This window comes from Corvus kubaryi, unplaced genomic scaffold, assembly GCF_017639235.1.
Source record: "Corvus kubaryi isolate FWS band 111438036 unplaced genomic scaffold, C.kubaryi_AGA036_p1.0 37270, whole genome shotgun sequence".
In the NCBI taxonomy this organism is placed as follows: domain Eukaryota; kingdom Metazoa; phylum Chordata; class Aves; order Passeriformes; family Corvidae; genus Corvus; species Corvus kubaryi.
Genome location: NW_024581083.1, coordinates 1028204 through 1052657, shown reverse-complemented (window position 1 = coordinate 1052657; position 24454 = coordinate 1028204). Strand labels below are relative to the sequence as shown.

At 39.2% G+C, this 24454-nt stretch overlaps 1 protein-coding gene across 1 annotated transcript in view; it reads left to right on the top strand.

Moving 5' to 3' along the window:
* The window catches only part of DOCK2 (dedicator of cytokinesis 2), a 157260-nt gene that overhangs the window by 129904 nt on the left and 2902 nt on the right, over positions 1 to 24454 (top strand). The window contains exons 35-51 of the mRNA XM_042025374.1: positions 1432 to 1588; positions 2716 to 2756; positions 4153 to 4243; positions 5296 to 5415; positions 7054 to 7143; positions 8356 to 8460; positions 9266 to 9407; positions 11053 to 11134; positions 13298 to 13382; positions 14917 to 15003; positions 15327 to 15503; positions 16033 to 16116; positions 18043 to 18180; positions 19285 to 19412; positions 21069 to 21249; positions 22540 to 22660; positions 23669 to 23811. Coding sequence (XP_041881308.1) covers positions 1432 to 1588; positions 2716 to 2756; positions 4153 to 4243; positions 5296 to 5415; positions 7054 to 7143; positions 8356 to 8460; positions 9266 to 9407; positions 11053 to 11134; positions 13298 to 13382; positions 14917 to 15003; positions 15327 to 15503; positions 16033 to 16116; positions 18043 to 18180; positions 19285 to 19412; positions 21069 to 21249; positions 22540 to 22660; positions 23669 to 23811 — 1972 coding nt within the window. The remainder of the gene's footprint in view (positions 1 to 1431; positions 1589 to 2715; positions 2757 to 4152; positions 4244 to 5295; positions 5416 to 7053; positions 7144 to 8355; positions 8461 to 9265; positions 9408 to 11052; positions 11135 to 13297; positions 13383 to 14916; positions 15004 to 15326; positions 15504 to 16032; positions 16117 to 18042; positions 18181 to 19284; positions 19413 to 21068; positions 21250 to 22539; positions 22661 to 23668; positions 23812 to 24454) is intronic.

The window sequence follows — 24454 nt, the reverse complement described above, 5'->3', positions numbered from 1 at the left end:
CCATTCCATTTGCAGTGTATTTTATAAGCCATGTGTCAGTTATTGATTTAAATATTTCCACTTCAGACCAGAGCAATTGGAGTATTCTGGTTGTATCTGCTGGCCTCTGTCCCTCCTATCTTATACAACATAAATGTTCTTTCACACACATACACACGTACACATTCCCTCTGTCTCAGCACAGTAACTCCCTTGGAGCTGCACAATCCAAGGAATAAACTTTAGATGTTGCTTTTACCTTGCTTGAGTTGGGTATTCTTGACTTGGTTTTATTCTTGGGTATTCTGCAGAGGTTCCATTCTAGGCCAGAGCTTTGAGGATTTCTTTGCAATTGAAGTCAATATGAATATGTATTTTCTGAAGAAGGTTCAAATAATTATGAGGAGTAAAAAAAAAATATTTTCTCCTATTAATTAAAACAGTATACTTTGAAATAAAAATTTTAAAAAATATTGTGCCTAAAGATTAATAATAAATTATTTTTTTACCTGGGTGTCTGGAAAACAATGATATAGAGCTCAATTGATAATTAAGCACTAAGAGGTCAGAACCTTCCCAGCTACCAATACACAGCAGGGCTTCCTTGGGGAAAATTAACTGCATCTCTGCCTGACCCAATGCTTGCATCTATAATTATATATGTGAAAATATATCTATGTATGTCTGTGTGTGTATATATATATGTAATGCAGCCTGTCAGAGAGAATCCCAATGGAAAACCAGAATGTTAAGTAGAGGAAACAAGCTCTTAAGCAAAGAAATAAAATAATCCTTAATGAGATGCAGGTAATCACTTAATGATGTTTAAACAGTTAAACTTTGAAAAGAAAGCTCTGACAGTAAAGTGAAATCTCTACTCCTAAATCACTTCAGCACTTTGTAGAAACAGTACATGCTAATGTTTTGTTAATGTAAATTGAATCTGATGATGCCAAAATATAAAATTCCCTTTCTCCTACTTTCATCAAAAGAGATCAAGCTGCTCTTTTCAATCTGCAGAAAGTTGATTGTCTGGTTGTGCTTATTTCTCAAAGTAAAATTACTCTGGTGATGACTTTTTTGAGCTAAAAAATTGTAATTTTTGTTCATTTGAACTTTCTACTTGCATGTAACAGTACAAAGAGAAGGAAAGCAGTTTTGCATTTTATGCTGTGGAAAGTACAATATTTATTGCAATAGTGTGACATTCCAGAGACTTGAGTTTGTGATAGCACAGATGCAGGTTGCTCTGTCCTGAAGGTGGGTACACCCTTGAATTCAAAGTCATTTTCAGACAGGAAAAGTAAATGTGTTTTTTTTTTTCCCTTTGATTTATATACATCTGTCTTCTGGACATCTAAATGACCAACTCACAGAGGGAATATCTGCAGTTGATTTAGGCCTAATTCAGTATTTGCCTTCAGAATGGTACCAACTTTTCTGTGTTTGCAGCCTTATGGAGTGTGCCAAGCAGCACCCTGGCATTTTCAGCTTGGTGAAAAGCTTTGTGAGCCTGGTGAAAAAGCTCCTGGAGAGGCTGCTGGATTACCGTGCCGTGATGAACGACGAGAACAAGGACAACCGCATGAGCTGCACCGTGAACCTGCTGGTAGGTTCTCTCCTGGGATTCTGGTGTGAGGGGGGCAGAGCATTAGAATCCATTTATTAAACATGAAGGTAAATCTCCCCAGGAACAGGAGTGGGTGACAACATTCCCTAGTGATTTAAACTCTGAGGCAAGAGATTTTTATATGTATTTGCACAGTAATATGCATAAGTCTGAAAGCAACGTTCACCCTTTTGTTTTGTTTTGTTTGTATGCTTTATCCACTTTGATTTTGTGGATAAATTAGAAAGTTTGCTGCTCATATGCCTGTACCTATTGGTAGGCTTAATGGGACACTGGGTTCTTGACACAGCAAGCTGTGATGATCAACTGACCCACTTGCTGCTTCAGCACCTCCGTAGTTACAGTTTTCAAATGTGGGCAGGAAACCTGCAAGGCACCCTTGCAGTAGGGTGCCAAGAGGTTTGAGGCTCTGATGTGGTCCTAGGCCACTCTGTCTTCTTTTCTACCCGTTTTGTAATGAGGATATGGCATACAGAGATTCCTCCTCCAGGAAATTCCTCAAAGCCGAGGAAGAATCTCTGCCACCTTTGAAGTATTGCACTCACACACTCTTAGTTCCTCAATAATCACTGTGCAATGTGGTATAAATTTCGTCAGCTCTTCAAGACACAATTCTTGTCATACCTTTTGCACAGCCTTAGCCACTTACATACCTGCAAACATGTTATGGTGACCAAAAAATGAGCTTTATTCCTGGAACTGGCCCCTTTAGAGGTATTGCACAACAATGCTCCGTAACTACAATGCTACACATCTGCTTCAATACATACCAGCTTCCACCAAGTGTAGCTGGAGTGTGTGGTTTATTATGTTCATTCATTTGGATAACCATATTTTCCTCTTCTCCATTAGAAAAACCTTCAGTAATGATTTCATTATGAACTATAAGAAGTATATGTATGTATAAAAACATACATTTAATTAATAAAAATATTAATTGAAGCAGTAGTTCCAGGTTTAAACTTCAGATAGTCTGTAAATAATCTGTTTCTCCTGCAGTCTATGCTTTCTAACTAGCAAGAAAAGCAAAATCTCAGTGTGTGTATATATATATATAGTTTTATTAAAGGTCATTAGGAGGTAACTGTAAATATTTGTGTCCTTAGAACTTCTACAAGAGCATTAACCGTGAAGAGATGTACATCAGGTATGGCAACCATGCTATTGGATCTCTTTTGGAGAGGGCAGTAATATTGTCCTGTGAGTTCTGGTTTTATTGTTGTGCTGTGATTTCTGTACTTAATGTTACTTTACCATCCACAATGACTCTGTGGCAGCCTTGGCCTCATCTGCATTCTCACTCTGTTGTTAGCTTGGCCTTCAGCAATTGGGAATCTCTGCTATGTATTCAGCAAAGGCATTTTTTCCCCCAAGAATTAACTTGTAATTGGTCAAATCACTCAACAGTCATTGTCTATTGTCTCAAATTAAGAAAGTACAGATAGATTTGAGGTTTGAGGGAGGGTGTATCATGCATTTAGGATGGCAGAGAAAACATTCTAGTTTTGTAGAACGGCCCAGTCTGCTGAGTGTCCTTCAATATGCAGCACTCGACGGGCAGGGTTGCAGCTGAGGCTGTAAATTTCTGTGAGAGCTGCAAATTCCTTCAGATGTGACATGGCCTCTTGCTGTCTCCAAGAGTTCTGCATATGGGCTGCAGCAGATCTTGCTGCTTCAAAAGCTCCCTGTTTCTTGCCTCTCCTCCCCTGCAAAATCTGCAGAACAAAGCCCCAGGTCCCAGCTGAAATGAGCCCTGGAGGTGGTTCAGAGCTAACCTTGGAGCTGTGAGGCGGAGGGGCTGGGGGGCAACAACGCTGCCCCTGCGGGCATTGCTGAGGGGAAACTTTCTGTGGGGCTGGCAGCTGGGAATGGGAGTGCCTTGAACTGGCACAGCAGGGTGGCAGAGCTCCCGTGCCTCAGAACTCCTGGTGTGAGTTAGAGCACAGCATGCAATTTTTCTTCCTGGCTGCAGTAGATGCAGCTTGAGCTCCACGGTGGGCAGTGGTTGTGCTGGAAGCAGCAACGCTGCCCTGGGGATCACAGAGAACATTCAGCTTGGAGCTCTCCTGCCCCCAGCACCTCCCGGGTTGTACAGCGCCTGTTCTGCCTTCCTGGGCTGGTATTTTCCACTTTCTCCGTGCCCCTGTTATCTGCTGTGTTTGCATCTGGAGAATGTGTGCCTGCAGGTAAGCAGTGCTGCAGGGGAAGGCACCTGTCCTGAGTAACCCTCCAGGAATCTTGCACTTGGAGGCCTCTCTTAGACCTTGAGTGCAGCAATCCTTCCTCTGAGGAGGAGCTGACCGCAGCTCACAGGAGGAGGACGCCTCTTTCTCCTCCTTTTGTGCACAAAATTTCAGCACACAAAGGAGCACAGCAAAGTGTGAGCAAATGCCCAGAGCCTCAACCCCCCTCAGTGTCCTTGAGGACGCTTTGGGGAGTCACAGTGTGACATTTACGGAGTTTCCTGTTATCTGGAACATTTTGACACTCAGTATTTCAGTCATGTCAGTATCCAGTCTAATCCTTGCTCTCTCCTCTATCAGGTATTTGTATAAATTGCGAGATCTTCATTTAGATTGTGAGAATTACACAGAAGCAGCATATACCCTTCTACTCCATACGTGGCTCCTGAAGGTTAGCTTTTCTAAACTCAATGTAAAATTAAGCTTTTGCAATTTTAAATTTTAATATATTAAAGTGAATGTCTTATTATCTCATTTACTGCATATTAGTTATTTTCCACAGGGGTATTCAAGTTTCTGGTTAGAAATATTGCAGTAGGTCATACAAAACTAACATTAATTGTTGAAATTTTATTTTCAGTCAGTGAATAAAAGCCATATATTGCTGAAACTAAATATGGTAGCAAAAATAGTTTTCCTTTATAGTGAGACCATTGTGTACAAATGTAGTTTTCATTTTGGTAATTTCTAATATAACAGTTATGAAAATTAAACACAGTTCCAGCTATCACAAAGGGTCACCTAACTTTTAATTTTAAATAATATGGATTACATAACCAAGTTATGTTGGCTTTCTTTTGTAGCTGGTAATTAATTCTTTTTCAGTACAAGTATTGTTCATTACCAGTGTAACTGACAGTATCAATTGAAATGGTCAGTAAGATCCATTTCCATTACAAGGGAATATTCCAAATTTAAATGCTCTTCAGCAAAAAAGTGATATTTCTTATGGAATTTACTTTAGTGCAGAACTATATAAATTTGTGCTTTTTTGCTTAAACTTCATTTTGATTTTTTTATGATTGTACAAATATGAGGTATATTGTATGTCTTGGTATAGACAAAGATAATAGTATATGAAATATTTTAATACAAAAAATCAAAACTAAGTCAGTAAAGATGATAGCACTGAAAAAAAAGGAACTAATTTTCTCACATGGATTTTTATATAAAATTTGTAGGTGGGGCAAGGATAGGCAGGTGTAACATTTTAATATATTTTTTAAATATTATGTGTGGTGCTGTATCACGTGAAATACAGCATTTGTCTGACGAGGCAGTGAATACAATCCCTGTGCCTTTCCCAGTTTGTCTGAGGATGGGTAAAAAAGACTTGGGAAGAAAACACTTAGAAGAGCCATGGGGACCAGACCTTGTGGCAGTGGGGATTTTGTTGTGAAACACTGAGCTTTAAAATTCTTTTTGATGTGTTCTCATTCTCAGTGGTCAGATGAGCAGTGTGCACCCCAAGTCATGTCAACAGAGTTCCAGTGCTCACAGACCTACAGACACTTGAAAGAGAATTTGTATGAAAAGATCATAGAATACTTTGACAAAGGAAAGGTAGGTCTGGAGAGTTCTTCCCTTCCAAATCTCTCTGCTGTGCTGCTCTGAATAGTCATGTCTAACGAATGTGCCCTGGATAAAAAACATTTGTGAGGAAAAGTTTCTTTGAAATGTGGGTCAAATAAAAATTGTGTCCTGCAGGCTTATTCCCAGAGTGTATCCGTTCCATAGGAGCATGTTCCTTCAATAACCTCGTTCACAGAGAAAGAGGGCTAATGTTTCAGCACATTGTCACAAGCATCTCTGTCAGGCACCAACAAAATACAATAAAAAACGTTGAATCTACTTCCCTTTACAAAGAAAAGAATATGGACTACACAGATTCCATTTCGAAACCACTTGGCCCTTATCTCAAAAAAACTCCAGACAGTTCAAAATAGACATATTTGTTTCAGAGAGGACTAAGAATTATATCCTAAAATTAAAATGTAGTAGATTGATGTTCAGTACCTCAGTTTAGTTCAATTTAAGACAAAAAAATGTTAATAAAATTACCTGTAAGTGGAATGGTATTAGACCTGAGAATTTTGGAAATAAAGCAAAGGAGAAGCTTTGCAGTGCCAGACAATTAATCTCGTGACCCAATGCAACCTTTAAGTCATTATGTCTTGTTCAGCCAGAGCCAAAGGTGTGATGGGGAAGACAATTCATTACTGTTTCTCTCAAAAGTCCTTCCTATAACTTACAAGGTAGAAAGTTTCAGCTTCTCAGGTTTTCTGTTGGCATCTGCAGTAACTGCACTGCAGCAGTGCCCACCTGCTGTCCCAGGAGAACCCAACCCTCCCAATTCCTGATGTGCAGCACCCAGCACTGAGATTCACACCACGGCCAAGGACCCAGCTGCCAGGGCCAGGAATACCTGGCCAGAGAGCCCATGGCACCACGTGAGAATGGCCTGATGTCTGACTGGCAGTGTCCTTTCAGCAGCAGAGAATTCTGCTCAGGGACACCTTTGTGTCCTCTGTTCTGACTAGGTGAGGAGACAGAATTTGAGAAATATCTTCACAAGAGGGAGTTTGTTCCTGCTTTAAGACCACTTTGGTGAAGTGCCCAGAGCAGATGAGAGAAGCAGTCCTGGTCTTTCAGTGACCATCACTGTAGGAGGCAGCCGTTGTGTGGAAAGAAAGAAGCTGCTACTCAGGGCAAGTGGCAATTTAAGACTTGTGGTTATTTAGCTGACGAGAGCTGTCATGTACAAGGCTCCCAATGATTATGGATGCTGCAGGATGTTTTGTGAAATGGTGTGTGTTTTAAGGACAGGCAGATGTCACCCCCCTCATAAACTGCTCTGTGCTTGGGGTATGTTCTGAATGTTATCACCTCAGTGATTTGCTCTTTTTTTTTTCCTTTAATGTATCTGAAAGGTAAGATGATTTTTTTTAAATGTTTCTCTAATAATAAAGTAGGTTTACTTATTCCTTCCTGTAATGAATCATAAAACACTTTTATTTTTTAACATTAATCTGCTTTCCTTAAGTTTATGATTGCCCTGAGTCTTCCACTTTAAATGTGCAGTTAATAAATGACTGCACTTTAAAGACAACATAATCAATAAAACTGCAGTTAAACTCTGATGCATTAAAAACTCGTTTTTTGGTACTGAATTTACTTTTTGAACGTGTGGTTGCATTGCAGATGTGGGAAGAAGCCATATCTTTATGCAAAGAACTTGCAGAGCAATATGAAAAGGAAGTTTTTGACTATGAACTTCTAAGTCAAAACTTGGTAAGATTATATATAGATCTTCAGATCATTGCAGTCCAGAAATTAGTGCCTTTCAGCTATCAGACAGCAGAGCTGCCTATGAGCTTGTGCTCTACAATGGATTTTTAATTCATTTGTTGAAGAGTTGCTGTTTCACTGTAACAATCCAGTGGTAAAGGCTCATAAATGACTGTTGGTTAAAGTTGCATGAGCATCTGTTTATTGAGGTATTTTGAAATGTCTGTAGATGAAATAAACATGTTCTCACCTAGGGAAATTTAAAGGCAGCATTTTGAAGCCGCTGTACTGCCTTAGAGTAGAAAGAACACCTGGGTGAACTTTTCCCCCTAAATTTTTCTTTAGATTTTAGCAGCTTGGATCTTGACAAGCCTGAAGAATTCTGTCCTAATCAGGACTGTGGAAGTATTACAGCACAAGGAATTAGAACTAGGTCCAAAGGCTAGAAGGAAATTTTTGAAGGGAAATAAAATATTCAGTTATTCATTTTTGTTTAAATTTAATGAATCCAAAAAAATTCCAGCCCCACAAACCATTTTTATTTCTACTCCCAATATTTCACGTTTGCATGATTTTTAACAAATGTTTAGGGCTCATTCCATAGATATCCCTGAATCTTCCACAGAGAAACTGTGGAATCAAAACATGGTGTTCCTGAATGGTGCTGTGTGTAAAAAATGCGCTGTGTGTCTTTTGCTCTGTTTTTATCATCAACTAGAAGATATTTTTGCTAGTTTAAGTTGCAGTGCTGTGTTCTCACAGACATAACACCTAAATGACACTTGGTATTTTATGGAAGAAATTGTTCTAAGCCCTTTATAGGGTGTGTGCCCTTAATATGAGGCTACAGTAAAAACTGGAGTTGATCCCATACCTTGGGAAATATTTGAGGCAGGGAGTTTCTCCAAATGTATTATTTCAGTAATTCTATCAGTGGCCAAGGATGACTTTGGTGTTTGCTTTTCTCCTAAGTTAAGGGCAAACCCAGTTTTGAGGCCAAATATGAAGGTTGAAGCCAAACCCATTTCACTGTGTATCATATTTGCATATAAATGTAAACAGTGTTTAACGTCCCCCAGCAGCAAACTGTGTGATAACTGATTATTGCTACAGCTCATCAGCTGAGAGCTGATAGCTCTTGCTTGTGTAGTAGAGGTTAAAAATGCATAGATAAAACCCCCAAACACAAGTAATTACAGTTGGTTTTGCTTTCAGATCCAGCAAGCAAAGTTTTATGAAAACATCATGAAAATTCTGAGGCCTAAACCAGACTATTTTGCTGTTGGATATTATGGCCAAGGGTTCCCAACATTTCTAAGGGTAAACTTGTTTAAATTCTTACTTTTTCATGTATTTTCATTCTTCTTTTCTTTTCCTGTTTTCCTCATGATTAATGTCCAGATTCCTTTTTTGCCCTCTGATATGCATTGAGCTGACATATTCATACCAACTGTCTTGTACTGCTCTAAGTTTTTTCCTGAACTGCAACAGTTCCTACTTTAGGACAAAAATGGTAAGTTTGAGCTGGTTTTATTCAACATATGCTGAATCTATTCTGTTTTCTTTACTTTTCTCCAGTTTTGACTACCATGTAGGAAATCCAGACTCCAAAGGCTCTTTTTTTTTCAAGAAACCTGACAAACTAGGGAAGCAGTGCACAACTAGATTGTACCATAGGTTTTTAAAAGGTCATTGTTTTAACCACAGTAGTGCATGAGTTCCGAGCATAAAAATAACCTAAATATTTGGTGTTTCTTACTACTAAAACCCCTCTTACATACAACAATGAATAGGGTGGCTTTCTTCACACTTGGAAAGCAACGAGAGGCCCTGATTTTGAAGTTTAAGGGCTAAAGCTGCCTTGAAAACACTGGGAAAACAGTGAAAGGATACACCAGTGTTATTGTTTCCTGAATAATAAAACTCCAGGGTCTCTGGAGAATCAGTGCTGCTTTCCAGCACCTGGTAAAAATGGTGTTTGGCTTTCGAGTTGATTAATATTCAAAAACCAGAAACACCCATTCCAAAATCTGAACACTGCTGTGCCTTTGTGCTGATTACCACGAGCCTGTAACTTCTGCCTCAGCACCACCCAGCCCAGGAAATAACTCCTTATTCCTTGCAGAACAAAGTGTTCATCTACCGTGGGAAGGAGTATGAGAGGAGGGAGGATTTCCAGGCCCACTTGATGAGCCAGTTTCCCAGTGCTGAGAAGATGAACACGACTGCAGTGCCCGGAGAGGATGTGAGGAACTCTCCTGGTCAATGTATCCTTGGACACTTGGGAGATTGCAGAGGAAGGAGGGTTGGGAAACCTTGTTCTTAGCATGAGCTTATCTGTGTGAAACACTGATTTCCTGGAAAGGTTGAAAGTTTACTGATGTGGCAGCTCAGTTTGCAGTTTTACTTACACATCCTCCATGTCTTTTATGGTTTGTACCTAAGAGAGCTGCTGTTTTTCTAGCAGTTCTAAGGAAACTGTCTCTTTCATTCATCACAGAAACATTTAGGTTGGAAAAAACCTTTAGGATGGAGTCCAGCCAAAACCCTTGTTCACCCATGTTCCCAAGTGCTGCATCTACATGTCTTTTAAATCCCTCCAGGGACGGTGACTCAACCCCTTCCCTGGGCAGCCAGTGCTAGGGCTTGACAGCCCTTCTGGGGAAGAAAATTCACTGTAGTTCATACATGGTTCAGCTTTATTTTCTTCAAATGGCAAAACCAGTGTCACACACTTGAAGAGACTCGGTTTAAAGCAGCAAATTGTCTATTACCTCCTATTCATAGCTGTTGTGTCTTGATATTAAATTCATATCTTCCTTGAGCATTGCTCTGCCTGGCACCACACTTTGGTATCACCTCTCTTTCTTGGCAACATAAACATGTCCTAAGTCCGTCAGAAATTTTTTTAGGAAAATTAACTCACAAACACTGTTAACCAATTTTTAGAATGGCATCAATTAATCTTGGTTAGAATAACACTGATTATCTTCTGATTTGAGTCATTATTGACTGAGCAGATATGGGATCACCTCATTGTATCAGACATTTTTTATTTGGATGCTGATTTTCCTTTGTTAATTTTCAAGGTGATGTTGTAACACTTCACATACTCTCTTGAGTCTATTCTGGTGGAACCTTCTGGAGGAGAAAGGGAATACTTTCTTTTCACACTGTTGGGACTGAAGTGGGAGTATTACAGGCTTGTCTAAAATAGTACATTAGGCTTGAAAGCCAAGCTCTCCCAAGTCTGTCTTGCATCTTAACTAATTAAATTTTTTTTGAATATCACCTGCTTCAGTCCTTAAGGTAAAATTTGCTCATCTATTCACAAGGAGAAGGACATAGGCACCACTACTACACTTATGCAAAAAGATCTAACCAGAGGGCATGAGTTTCAAACATACTGAAATGTGTAAGAATGTGATATATTTACTTACAAATACAGCATTCAGATTTAAAAAACAGCACTTCCATAGAAAAAGGAAATCTCAAGTAAAAGGGCTGTTCAGTTACAGATTTCAAAATTAAATGTTAACCATCATGACTTTATGCATGCCTAAAGCTACACAGTGAAACTTAAGATCAGATATGGTTGATGTTATTTTTGTAAGTTGCCTGAGCTTAAAAATTTAATGAATGAGTCAGTGTGATAAATTCTGCTGCAGATATTCAAGCTCAGGAAATAATAAAAATATGCAGTTCAAAATTAATATGTATTCACTGGTTACTACCGGCAGATTTTTCCTTTTTTGGCCAAGGAAACACCAGAAAGAAACCCTGAACACTTCAGATTTTTCATCACAACATGTCTTTTTTATTATTATTATTATTATTATTATTATTTCCCTTGTAGCCTACAGTATTTCATACTAATAGTTAATAACATGTCCTTAACTTTCACAATTTCAGATATCCAGTGTTTTACAGTGCAGCCAGTCTTGGAGGAGCAGCCTAGATTCAAAAATAAGGCAGTGCCTGATCAAATCATAAAGTAAGTGAATTTCTGTAGTAGATAGTGTAGTGAAAATCAGTCCATATTCCTAAACTGACAATCATTATTTTGTGAATTTAGTCATTTTCCAATGAATCTTAGAGTTTTTATTGTCTTAATTTACTGACTTATGTATCCATAGAATCAGAGAACAATTTGTGTGGGAAGGGACCTTCACAGGCCACCCAGTTCAATCCCCCAGGGACAATGCTCAGAGCTCCACCCCATTTCTCTGGGGTATTCCCCAGGAATTTCATGAGAGCCTGTACCCATCTACCACTGAAGAAATAACTCGTGGATGCAGGGACAGAGGTGGAATCTGTGCTTTGGGTCAAAGGTACTGAGTTTTCAACACGACTCAGACAAGTGGTGGAGACAGGGCTCTTGGATGTAACTGGCAGTGTGAGAGTGGTTGAGTTGGAGGCTCTTGAACAGAAGAATCTTGTTGTGTCTTGTCTGGTCAAGCGCAGAATAACGGTGGCAAAATGGTTTCTGCTGGTGCTATGGAGTATGGGTTTTGTAAAGGAATAAAGGAAATGAATTGACCAAAGTATTTTGAGAACAGACTGGCCAAGAGCTGCTTCCAAACCAGTTGTGCCCTTGGTCTGCAGCCCTCTCTATGGAATCTTTACTGAAGTAGCAACTGACTCAAAGGGGAAAAATAAGAATCACCTCCCCATATTCAATACAGTAAATAAAGCAGATCCAAGCACAGGTCTTGTGTGGCAGGATTTTAAAATAAACAAACGCATAAACACCAAAACAAAACCCAACCCAAAAAGCCACAAAAAAATTGTGGTCCTAATTTCAACTTGATTCATTTTCAAATGAGTAACTGAAAGGCAGATTATAAATGTGGTCCTGTTTGACCAGATTTCAGCGTAGAGCCAGCCACACTTCAAACTGCTGCAGTTTATGTAGCCAAGTGTTCCATGTAGAGTATAATCTCTGCTCATATGGGAGATTTTGTAATGGTTTGTCTCAGCTGCAGAATTCAACCAAACTGCTGATAGCATCTGGTCTTGGAGATTTATTTTTATGAGTGTACCTTATTGGGCATTTAATTGTTTGTTACATTAGGCGATGAGAATGCATTTATTCTATCAAAGAGCTTCAAAATATCTGTCCTTTCAGATGGAACTGCATAAAGTGGTCTGACTCAGTGTGGCAGTATTTTCCAGTTACTTTTCTTTACTGATGAAGAAAATCTTAGCAGTTTGGATCAGAAATCATAGTTTCCAATGAGCTAACACACCATGGTTTGCTTAACTCAGATGTTTGGGGCTTCTCCATTTGTTTTTCTGGGCTTTCAAAATACAGTTCAGTTTTACTGAAAGAGATTTCCTAGATTGTTTTATTTTTCTCTGCAAAATTAGCTTTTACTTAACATGGGTTTAAATTTAATTCATCTTTAAAACAAATAATAAAAACCCAAAGGAGAGATTTTTCTGTGGACAGCAAAATACGTAGCCAAAACTCTGCAGATTCAGTACTAAAAGTCAAGTGGTTGCAAGTTTAGTGGAAAGGTGTGCTCACAATGATGGAGAATGAATCATTGGCTGACCATAACTCAAATTTGCAAAGGATCCTTTACATTGGTGTACCCCTCTACAAGTACTTATATACACTCTATTATCTGTCACAAGAAATTGTTATTAATGGCTTCGGTTGTTTAATTTATTGAATGTTGTTCAGCATTGTGAGCAGGATTGTTAGACAAGATTAAACTGCTTTGTCATGTGCCATGTTCCAGTCCACGGGAAAATACCAGCTCAGCTCAGTCAGTTGTTTTGAATGAAAGCGACTCCTTCCATAAACCAGGATAAAGCTGGCACGTGCCACAGCAAGAGGACAGGAGAGGAGAAATCTCCTCTAGTCCTCCTGTAGATTTGAACATTAATCTGGAAGTTCTGGAATTTTTACACCTGGGAAATACACCCAGTCACAAGTTGAAGCTTAATATTTGTAAAATACTGTGTATTGACCCTGATCTGTAGGTAAAGTGATGCTTTCTGAGTTTCCAGTAAAGTCCTTTTTCATTGAGCAGTAAATTTGCTTTTAATTAAGAACTCAACTACTCAAAATGAAATATTTCTCTGTGATAACAAGATCCATTAATTTCTGGGTTCTGTATTTTACAATAGTCGTTTTCAAATCTTTCAGCTTTTATAAGTCAAACAATGTACAACGGTTCCACTATTCAAGACCAGTCAGAAAAGGATCTGTTGACCCTGAAAATGAATTTGCTGTAAGTAAATTAATGACAAGGTGATGGATGTAGTTCTGGTAACTGTGACTGAATTGTGATCCTAGCTCCTTTCTTAGGCTCAGATTACTCATTACAGACACTTTAACTTTAAGATCTGGTTCAGAAAAACCAAATGCAAGACTTCTCTACTTCAGCATGACTCCTGTGTACTTAATTAGACATCGCTGTTTCAGTTGCAGGTAAACATTATGTAGTTAAGCATGTTCAGCATGTTTGTGTTAAGCAGTAACATTTTGCAGTACAGATTTTCATTATGAAACAAGGTGACATGTAAATAAATATCAAATGCTTTGCTGCTTGTGGTTTGCAACACTTCCATCAGCTGCCACCCTGACAATGAGGTGAGTGTTGCCTGCTTTCATCAGTCCTGTGCAATGTCGACTGATGAGAGAACTGCCTGTGTCATTTTTACTCCCATGCCTAATGGTTGAATGCTGAGGAATGGCCCTCACTCTTCAAATAATCTAAGAAATCTATACCACCATGAATTACTTTTCAATGTTAAGCATAAAAATGTGGTAAGTTTCTGTAATTTCACTTTACAGGTGTCTGCTATTTTATGGTTTGTTTTGAAAAGCATCCCATCCAATCCTTATGGCTAAAGCTGGGCTCTTGGCATACTGGTGGGAAAAGCCTTTTTTTTCCAAAATGTACAATTTCTGTTATGTGTGTGCTGATTAACAGAGTCAACACTTTCATGTAAGAGCTTCCTACCTGCTGTTAAATCAACACTTCACACACAAACTCTACCCTGACATGCCAGAATGTATTGTCAAGACTCAGGATGCACCTTGACTTCCTTTCCAAACTAGAGAGGTTTGAGCTCCTATATACCTTGAAATAGTTTTACAAAAACTAAATTATTGATGTTTTCATTGTTGATGATAATAGATAAGATGCATGCTTCCTTCAAAGAGGTGGGAGTTGGGATAGGTGGAAGTGTCTTCATTACCTCTGTTATGGTGTTTCTCAGTACTGGCAGTTTTGATGAGCTGATACTGAAATAAGGAGCAGTATGGTAAATGAAACAGTGTCTATTCCAAACTATTCTAAAATACCAACAGCCAATCTTGTTCAAAAAAGAAAAATTAGAGGAACAAAACCAAAGTCAGAATGCTGGCAAGTTGTTACAGGGCTATTACTGCTTTTAATTGCAGAAATACCTTTTGAACATGAAGGGAGGAAATATAATCTGGGTAGAGGCGAGAGCAGTTCGTTTAATGTCAGTCATTCCATCTGTACTGGCAAAAATAGGAATACAGACTAAAAGATTCAAGGGCAATTTTCTTTTTCCCATGCTTTGTGCGGGCTCTGTGCCTGAAGATGGCCTAATCTGAAATCAGGAAAATTATTTGTGCAAGTTGCTGTGCTAGATTAAATTTGCAGTGTCTTTTTATGCAAAAATATGCATGTTTTCCATCTACATCCATTTCACTCTGACATCTCAGAAGGCAGAAAAGATGAAAGTTTCAATCCTGAACTATCATTTTCTCCTGCTGTGTTTTTTTAATAGTCTATGTGGATTGAGAGGACATCATTTGTTACAGCCTACAAACTTCCAGGAATCCTGCGCTGGTTTGAGGTGGTCACCATGTCACTTGTGAGTATTAACGTGCTCGGAGCCCATCCAGCTTGCAGCCATTGAATCCTCATGTACAGGCCAGCTTGCAAAACCATCACACAAGGCTACTGTAGCTTATTTTATACATACAAAACTTGTTATTTACCTTTAATTTTTCTACTGTTCAATACATGATCAACATATATAATGTCTGATTTATAGTTTCAGGACCAAGTCCTAAGAGAATTGAACTGTGTCGGTTTGCTGAATTGCAAAACTGTTGTTCATTTGTGGGATTTTTATAAAACCAAAAAGACCTGTTTATATCTTTATGAACCTTAGAAGTCTTTTGTTTCTTACAGTCCACAATTAGTCCTTTAGAGAATGCTATTGAGACTATGTCCACGACGAATGAAAAAATTTTGATGATGATTAACCAGTACCAGAGTGATGAGAACCTCCCTATTAATCCACTTTCCATGCTTCTGAATGGAATTGTTGATCCAGCTGTTATGGGTGGCTTTGCTAAATATGAGAAGGTAGGAGCTTTGGAGTCACTGCAAAGAACATTCTCACGTGCATCATTTCATAATCCTCCTACATCCTTTGTTGAAGGGGTAGCGCAGTGTGGATGGGGAATAGGAAAGCCATAATTTCATCAGTTAAGGGATCCTCATATCATCCTTTCCTGGTCACCTCTGTCTTTGAAAGCAAACCAAAATAACTGAAGCCATTAATTGATGTAAATCATGATACTCCAAATCTGTGCCTTTTTAGTTTTGCTGTAAACTTAACAAAAGAAATGATAATTGGGTTTCATAATAAGGGTCTCAAACTCAGAAGTGTTGGATAAAGACCTAACACATTTTAACCAAAAAGAACACCTCAGCTCCCAACTGATAGAGGGAGGAATTCTCACCAGCAGCATCTGGCTAAGGACCATGCAGATGTCTCTCCTCTTTGATGACCAATATTATGATCACCAGCTAGGCTCTGTGGATTAATGATTGATTTCTTTACCTGTCAAAATGATGGACTGTATTTATTTTTATTTTTTTTGTGTTTAAGGCTTTCTTTACAGAAGAATATATCAGAGACCATCCAGAGGATGAAGAAAAGCTGAATAGGCTCAAAGATCTGATTGCTTGGCAGGTAATTTCTCACTGACAGCCACCACTGAGGCTTCACCAGTGGTTCCTTTGTGCCATTCCTCTCTAGCAGGAGAAGCTAGCATTGAGATGATTGTATCATTTCCACTCTTTTTTACCCCACGAAACGTATTTTGTACACATCTGGAATCGTTTATCAAAAGCCACATATAACAGGCTACATTTATGGTTAAAAGGGCCAGGATTTCCAACTTGGGTTGTATTCCTGAAGACAAAACTGAGAGCATGACAAAAGTCATAATGATTTCATGAATTTGTGGAGTTGGCAAATGTCTCACACCCTCTTGGGAAACAACTCTTTCCTAGAGTATTTGCTTTCTGTGGAGGGTTTTTTTTCTTTTCTTTAGAAACCTTAATGGAGTGTTTGCTTCTCTCAGAAATTATTTTCATGCTCAATGACCCTTCAGGATAACTGCTATGTGTCTTCTGTGTGCAAATAGCATGGAAGACTATTCAGAAATACTTTTAAGCTCCATCTCCAGAGGAGAACTGAATATTCTCCCTATACTGGCAGCACTGAGGTTATTTGGGTTTACTCTTTATTATTTTATATATAGTGTAGATATGATAAGACAACCAGCCTGCAGAACCCTTTTGTCCTCAAGGAGGAAAATGCACCTATGGGAGGTAGTGGCAGAAAAAACTCTATTTTTGCTGAGATTCAAGGGAAAATGGCTCTTCCTGTTGACCTGATAATGATAATGGAGCAGAGAAAAACATGACCCCAGAAATGATCCATTCTATTTCCATTATCTAGTCCAAAATAGAAATCATTGCTATCAATAGATAGACAGAGGGATGGTAAGAAATAGTGAGATTTCATCTGGGGTTCTACTACCAGAAATGAATGGCTCAAGGTATTTCACCTCACATTACATGTCTCATTTTTTGTACTAACTCACAAAAACATCCCTGGAAACATCCAAGGTCAGGTTGGCTTTGAGCAACCTGCTGGTCTTGTCCCTGTCTATGGCAGGGAGTTGGACTGGGTGACCTTTAAAGGTCCCTTCCAACCCAAACTACTCAATGATTCTATGATTCTGTCTCTCTTTCATAGATGAGAAAGAGCAAAAATTTACCATTTATTCCTCTCTCAGCCTTGAAATGAATCTTACAAATAGTTTAATGGAATTGTTTGTACTACTTTTTAATGTTTTTGAAGTTTCTTCCTGTTTCATTTTGATTTATCTCAGTTTGGTTATTAGTTTGAGTTGTACCTTTACAGTTTCTCCTGTGTCATTGCCCACCACACCTCTGTCTCTTGTGGCTTTCTGGCCATCAGAAGTACTCAGTGGATTAGTGGTATTGATTGACCATAACACCAGCTGGCATTAGGAAATAAGTGGTAATTTCTGCCTATCCCTGCAAATCCCTCTGAGGACAAACAGATCTGTCAGTAATAGATGGGCTTTAATACCACGTTTTTAAAAGTTATATTGAAATTGAACTTCCATGAAATATGACCAACGAGATGGGTGGACCAATGTTCCCAGTATTTACTGAGTCAGAACACAAAAAGGAAGCATGGAATATAAGTGGATTTTACAAAAAAACCCCAGATATTAATGCAAAGTACTAAAACCTGAAGTAAAGCAGTTAGAAAAGGTTTGTGGCAGAAGGGGAGCTAGAAGTGTTTTACACAAATCTCATAACATTAAAATACATAGAATAGAGAAGACAGCCTCTGTGAGGCAGCCAACATTTTCAGAAATCTACTGGGAATACCCATTTTCCATGAGCCTTCTCCATCTTGTATTTGCTGCTCAAAGCCAATATCAATGGGCAAATCCACCTGCCAGTCACAGGAAGAGTTTTGCAGTTGATTTACCAGATAATTTAAACAGAGCCAGAGAGGTTGTTGGACCCACTTGAGAAGTCTCACCTTTTTTCTTCTTTTATTCCTCTTAAGATACCTTTCCTTGGGGCTGGAATTAAAATTCATGAAAGAAGAGTTTCTGATAATCTTCGTCCTTTCCATGACCGGATGGAGGAATGTTTCATGCACTTAAAAGTTAAAGTGGAAAAACAATATGGAGCCAGAGAATTGGTATTACTCTCCTTTTAACCTCTACCTCAATTTCTCTTTATTTAATATACATCTTGTTCTAAACAAAATCATGCTTTTTTTTTTTTTTTTTTTTTGCTTGTGGGTTTTCTTGTGCTCTGAAGGTAGTAGGATCTGAGTTGCATCATCCAAGAGCTGATTCAATTCTCTGACACATCAAATATTCCTCATTCTGGAAGATTTTTACTGTATTTTACTGCAACTTAAAGTTGCAAGTCTTTTCAACCTTATTGAGGAAGTAAAAGCAAGTTCTTATGTTTGTTCTCTTTATTTTTTTTCTTAGTGGTTTAGGGCTTTGATCTGCAATTGATGTCTCCCTGTGCCAGCCACTTCCAGCTGTGCTGTGAAGTAAAACCTGCCGTGTGTATAATACTATAAATACTAGTTGAGAAGAAACTGAAATATCTGGGAATTGAAGGATAACTTCTGAATACAAACTCCCCAGACAATTCTTGAATGAAATATTCTATCTGAGTTGTGCAGGCTAGCAAGAATGATGGTGCCTGGCTTTTGTGATTAAACACCAGTTACTTTGGAAATTATTTTATATTGTTGCTTTCAGCATTGGTGATTTTACAATAGGACTTATTTATACTGTTATAGGGGGAAAAATAGCAAGTTTCTAACCTAAATTTTGGATATGTGCTGTGTTATATACCTATATGATGAAAATTCTATATATCTATCTGAGTACGGTTTTTGTTTTGCAATAACAGAGGCTGCAATTGCAATAATTTCCTTGAAATCATGTCATGGTGATGATAATTGCAATAACAGAGGCTGTAATCTACAATCAGCAATCTTGCCTCTTGCTTGAACCCTCCAGCACTCTTAGGGACCAGCACTTAAAAAACCCATCCTATTTAAAATTTTGAGGAGAATGTACTTTGTGAATTGAGTTTGGGAGGTTTGAAGAGTAAGAATTCATCCAGACACAAGATAAATCACAGTAATTAATGGGAGCAGACAACTCCTTTCATGCCAAGTGTTAAACATCTGCACAGTCTTCAAAACCTGGTGTGAAAAGGATGAATTAAAGATCCCAGGGTTGTTTGACAGAACGTGTTTCTCTTTTCCATCCTGTAGCCAGAGTTTGATGACAAGAGGGTCGGACGGCCAAGGTCAATGCTGAAATCCTACCGTCAGTTATCCTTTATCTCCATGTGTTCCATGAATTCAGACTGCAGTACTCCCAAAAAACCTGCTTCCGAAAGGTTGGTTGTAAATACAGTACAAATTCTTTTTCAGTCCTGTTTTTTAATCAGTTTTATGAAAGGAAACAAAAAGATTTTAAAAAAAGAATGAAGACCACCAGCAGCCTTTTCAGACAATACCAACATTATTTTTAACTGTAGCTATCACTTCCTCCAGGCTCAAAACTACAGCATTTCTATTTTAATAGACAAAATGTACTCAAGTGTCATTGAAAAAAAAAACAAACAAAGTGGATTTCTTTTTCAGAAAATAAGTATTTTAAAAATTAAATTACTTTTCAAAAATTTATGAAGATCTGGGGTTTTTTACAAGTTTCTTTTTATACAGCTTTTAACTTAATTAGCATCTTTTTGTTTATAAAATGTGAATAGGAAAGGAACAACCTTTACAAACTTGAAAAGGAGGTGGAACATTTTAGTAAAGTCTGTAGTAATGTAAAATGCTTTGCCTAATGTGCTTTAACTGCACCACTGGAAAACAAAAAGACTTTTAAGTTTGAGAGAACAATTATGGGTATAGCTTTTCCATCCACAAATTGTTTTGTTCACTTTATAAATTGTCTTTCAAGTGCATAGAACTTCTTCCCAAACAGGATACGTATAAAACTGAACTTGTTGAGCAGTGTTTGATTATTTTTTTAAACATCTGATCTCCCTTTTTGAGTAGTTCACTTTGAAAAAGTCCAGTGGTGTATGACCCTAATGTGGAAGGGTTGCTTCTTAAGACACCCCTTTTTCTGGCATGTTTGATGGCCAGCCCAGTGTTGAGCACTCCTCACATACTGAGATTCCTGAGGTTGCTTCTCCTGCCCTTCAGCTTCCCCTTCAGAAGGGTGGGGCAGGCAAACGTCATTTGTGTGCTGCAGTAAATCAGGACGCCTCTGACAGAACCAGACAAGCCCACTGAAGCAACTGTATCAAGCACCTGGTTTTAATTCTTAGGATGCTAATTTGTTTCTGGGAAGCACAGGCCAGCAGACTCACCACACTACTTGATTTATCAATTTTTATGTTACAAAAGAAGTTCGGTCCCGTGTTCCAAAGGCTGATCACATCAGCAGAGAAGGGAGTAAAGCCAGAACCAATTTCATGGGCTTTTTTTTTAAATGAGAAGTAGCCCAATTTTTAAACTGTAAAAATTAAAGGAAGAGAGAAAGTGGAGGGGGGGTTAATCCCTGGGTGTGTGCATTCTTGTCCAATATGGTGAAACAAATAGGAGGATGCATTTAAAACATGGCAACAAATAGCAATACTCTGTTCCACTTTGGTTCTCTTACAACCAGAAGAGCATGTCTTGCTTTCAGCACCAGCATCACCACACATCAACTTGCCATGTGAGCTCCACTCTGTTTAATTTAGGAGTTCTTAAGCTGATGCACAAATCTTTAAACAGGGATTTGAGCTCATTTTAAAATTTTACATTCTTCGCTACATTTTAAGACAGTGTCATTCTGCCTGCAGGCATCTTATTTGTATCTCCACTTGCCAGCTGCTGAAGCACATCCTATGCTTTTTGCCAGCAGTTTGCAAGGCTGCCTAGAAAGTAGAAGGAAAGAATGACCTGCATTTATATTTCATGGGGAAATGACATCGGAATACCAGTGGCTTTTAAAATATCACTCAGCAACTTGTACTTTCTTTCTTTTGCTCCTGCAGCTTTGATCTGGAAGCAGTGCTACCAAAGCAAGTAAAAGCAGAATCAGAGGAGACTGCTCCACAAAATAATCCTCATCCTGAAGTCAAGATGAGAAAGTCCAAAAAAAGAACAAAAAGAAGCAGTGTGGTGTTTGCTGATGAGAAGACAGCAGCTGATATTTCTATCTCTGATATGAAATGTGTATGTTACTGATTTAGAGTAGTATTTTATAATCCATTGAAATCCATTTCCTTAGAAAAAGAAAAATATATCCCAGAGAACTGCAGCTGTCATAAAGGGAAGTATGCAGGATGCAGAGATGATCTGCCCTGCCATGAATGAAACATGCAAGATGCTGTGGAGGAAACAAATCAGTGAGAAAATCAGAACATCTCTCCTGGCTTCTGGTGACAGATAACAGAGCTCTGAGGCTGCAGATTCGGAGCCTGGTTAGCTCAAAAAGGAGCACTGCGTTGGGAGGGTTAAGCTGCTTTCCTGTGGAGAGGCAATTGACTGTGCTGACATTTCATGGCAGCTCCTCGCAGTCAGGGCTATTTCAAAAGTGATGAGCCCTGTACGTTTTGTACCTTGTTATGGAACATACAGCTGTTAGGAAATTGCAAGATTGCAAACAGCACTCCTTAAATGGTGCCAGACTGAAGTTTGGAAGCAGTGGCATCTCTCGCTCCATAGATCATCCGAGTGCTTTTATTGCACTGCTGGATCATTACAATGACTTATGTAACTTACACTGGGCCTTTTTATATATATAGTTTAATCCTCAGGAGAATTTTCTTTTGGTATATATCCTCTTGATACACAAGCCCCATCTAAATTAAAGAGTCAGGCAGTAACAGATTGCTGAGTTACATGGAGGGAGCATAAATAATTTGATCAACTGTTTGAAGGAATCATCAAAGGTAAAATGAATTGAGTAGAAAGCCAAGATTGTTTGGGGAAGCACAGAGAAACTCACAGATGATTATGACTGTCTATCACTGCATGTCCTTATGCAAAAGGGAGATAAGCACAGTCCTGCTTTGAGAAGCACTGATACACAAAACCAAGTAACACCTTTGGCTTTTGATTAAATTAGATAACACATACACCAAACTGTGGGGATCTCACTGTGTATTGAGTTAAAGGACTTTCTTCTGCTTCAAAAAAGCAGTGACAAGACTTTGCAGCAGCCAAGCTGGGTATGTTAATGCGATAGGGAAAAATGTTTTCAAAACTTAATTTTACTTTGCAGATCACACCCAGAGTTGTCTGATGGTATTATGCCAAAAATAGAGTAGGAATTCAGGTTTCAGATCACAGATTACTTCTGTAACTTTTTTAGAATATTTTTTTTTCAATGTAGAATGAGAAGTTTCTAACTATAAATTATCTGAAAAATTGTTGCATGTTTTTAGATTGTATGTAGTATGATATATGGACCAAAGTCTCAGTTCATCATCTCAGTTCATGCTATGGTTTTTTATTTAACAGCTGTCAAGGAAATATGAGTTCATGAGTGATACCAACCTCTCAGAACATGTGGTGGCACCTCAGAAGACTTCTGTCCTCAAGCAGATGAGCACTGTCAGTCGTTCTATGCCAACTATCCCAGGTAAGGTGCTTACACTAGGGTGAGAGTTCTGAACTTTACTGGGATGTTAAGAAAAAGCAATGAAGGGTTTGCTCCAAGCAGGGCTGGCAGCTCTCTCCATCCTTGTGAAACCCACTGGGACAAAGATTATAACTGAAGTGTGTACTGTGCATGTGAGGCTGGGCTGCTCCAAATGCTTGGTAACACCATACCTGTGCCAACATGCAAATTCTAAAACTGTTACTCCTGGAGCTCCAAATTTCACTTCCTTGTACAGTGTGAGCATTCCTGCTGCCTAGAAAGAGGCAAGGTTTATTCAGCTTCCCTGCTCTGTAGGGTCTCACGAGCAGAAACAGGGGCTCACAGCCAAGGGCAGTGTGTGAAACAGGGAGAAATGCTCCGTGCTTTGCTTTGGGGGATGAATATCCCCAGAAGTTGCCCCATAACAGGATTTCACCTTCTGCTTTTGAAGCCAGAGAGGAATCCCATAGATTCCCTCACCATTGGAGGCAGGGGAAGCAAGATAACACACTTGCCCCCCAGACAGATGGGTGGTTGTGTTAAAGGGAAGGGAAAAGTGACTAAAGTTGGAGCTCATCTCTAGGCTGGGGCACAGTGAGAAAACAGACACAGTTTCAGTATCTTTTAATCCCTTGTTCCATAGGACATCCCATTTTTTAGCCTGCATTTCACCTGTCCTGCTCACCCTCCCTCTCTTTCCAAATGCCTGTGACAGATGTTTAGCACAACACAACAGACTGTCATGGCCCACTTCTTTGTCATGTGTTTATCTATTTTTAATTCTTTGGCCAGATTGGTTCTTTTTTTTCCCTGTTCAGTTTCAATGTACTGAAGTTTATTGTTTCCCCATTATTTAATTTTTTATTCTAAGGTTATAGTTAGATTAAAAATGTCTCAATTTTTCCTAGTCATTGCAGTAGTTCATTATTTTGAGTTCTGTTTTGTCTTACACTCTGGCCATCCTTTTTTGGTTTTGCTTTGTGTAACCAATATTGTTTCCATTCTAAGGATTAACTCTGTCTGTCAGCACTGTGGCACCCGATGAAACAATTGCGTCACACAGGCTGAGCCAGCCAGTGTTTCCTACCACCTCAGATGGTGACAAGAAAACCATCAAAAGAAAGAAAGTGAACCAGTTATTTAAAACAATGGTAGGTTCTGTGGGTTTGTGGGGGGGGAAGGAAGTGCTACATGTTCAAAAATTCTATGCTGTGAAAATTAAATATTTTTGAGATTAATAGGCTCGTAAGTCAGATTCTGCTTTTTTTCCCTTTATGCTTTTGTCAGACAGAGTGGGGTGGAAGCTCAATGTGGAAGCAAAGCTGGCTGTGGCAGCGCTTCCAGCAGGAGGGTGCAGGGATGGAGGGATGGAAGGGTGAAGGAATGAAGGGATGGAGAGATGCAGGGATAGAGGGATGCAGGGATGGAGGGATGCGGGGATGGAGGGATGGAAGGGTGAAGGAATGAAGGGATGGAGGGATGCAGGGATGGAGGGATGTGGGGATGCAGGGATGCAGGGATGGAGGGATGCAGGGATGGAGGGATGTGAGGATGCAGGGATGGAGGGATGCGGGGATGCAGGGATGCAGGGATGCGGGGATGGAGGGATGGAGGTATGCGGGGATGCAGGGATGGAGGGATGGAGGGATGCAGGGATGGAGGGATACAGGGATGTGGGGATGCGGGGATGGAGGGATGCAGGGATGGAGGGATACAGGGATGTGGGGATGCGGGGATGGAGGGATGCAGGGATGGAGGGATACAGGGATGTGGGGATGCGGGGATGGAGGGATG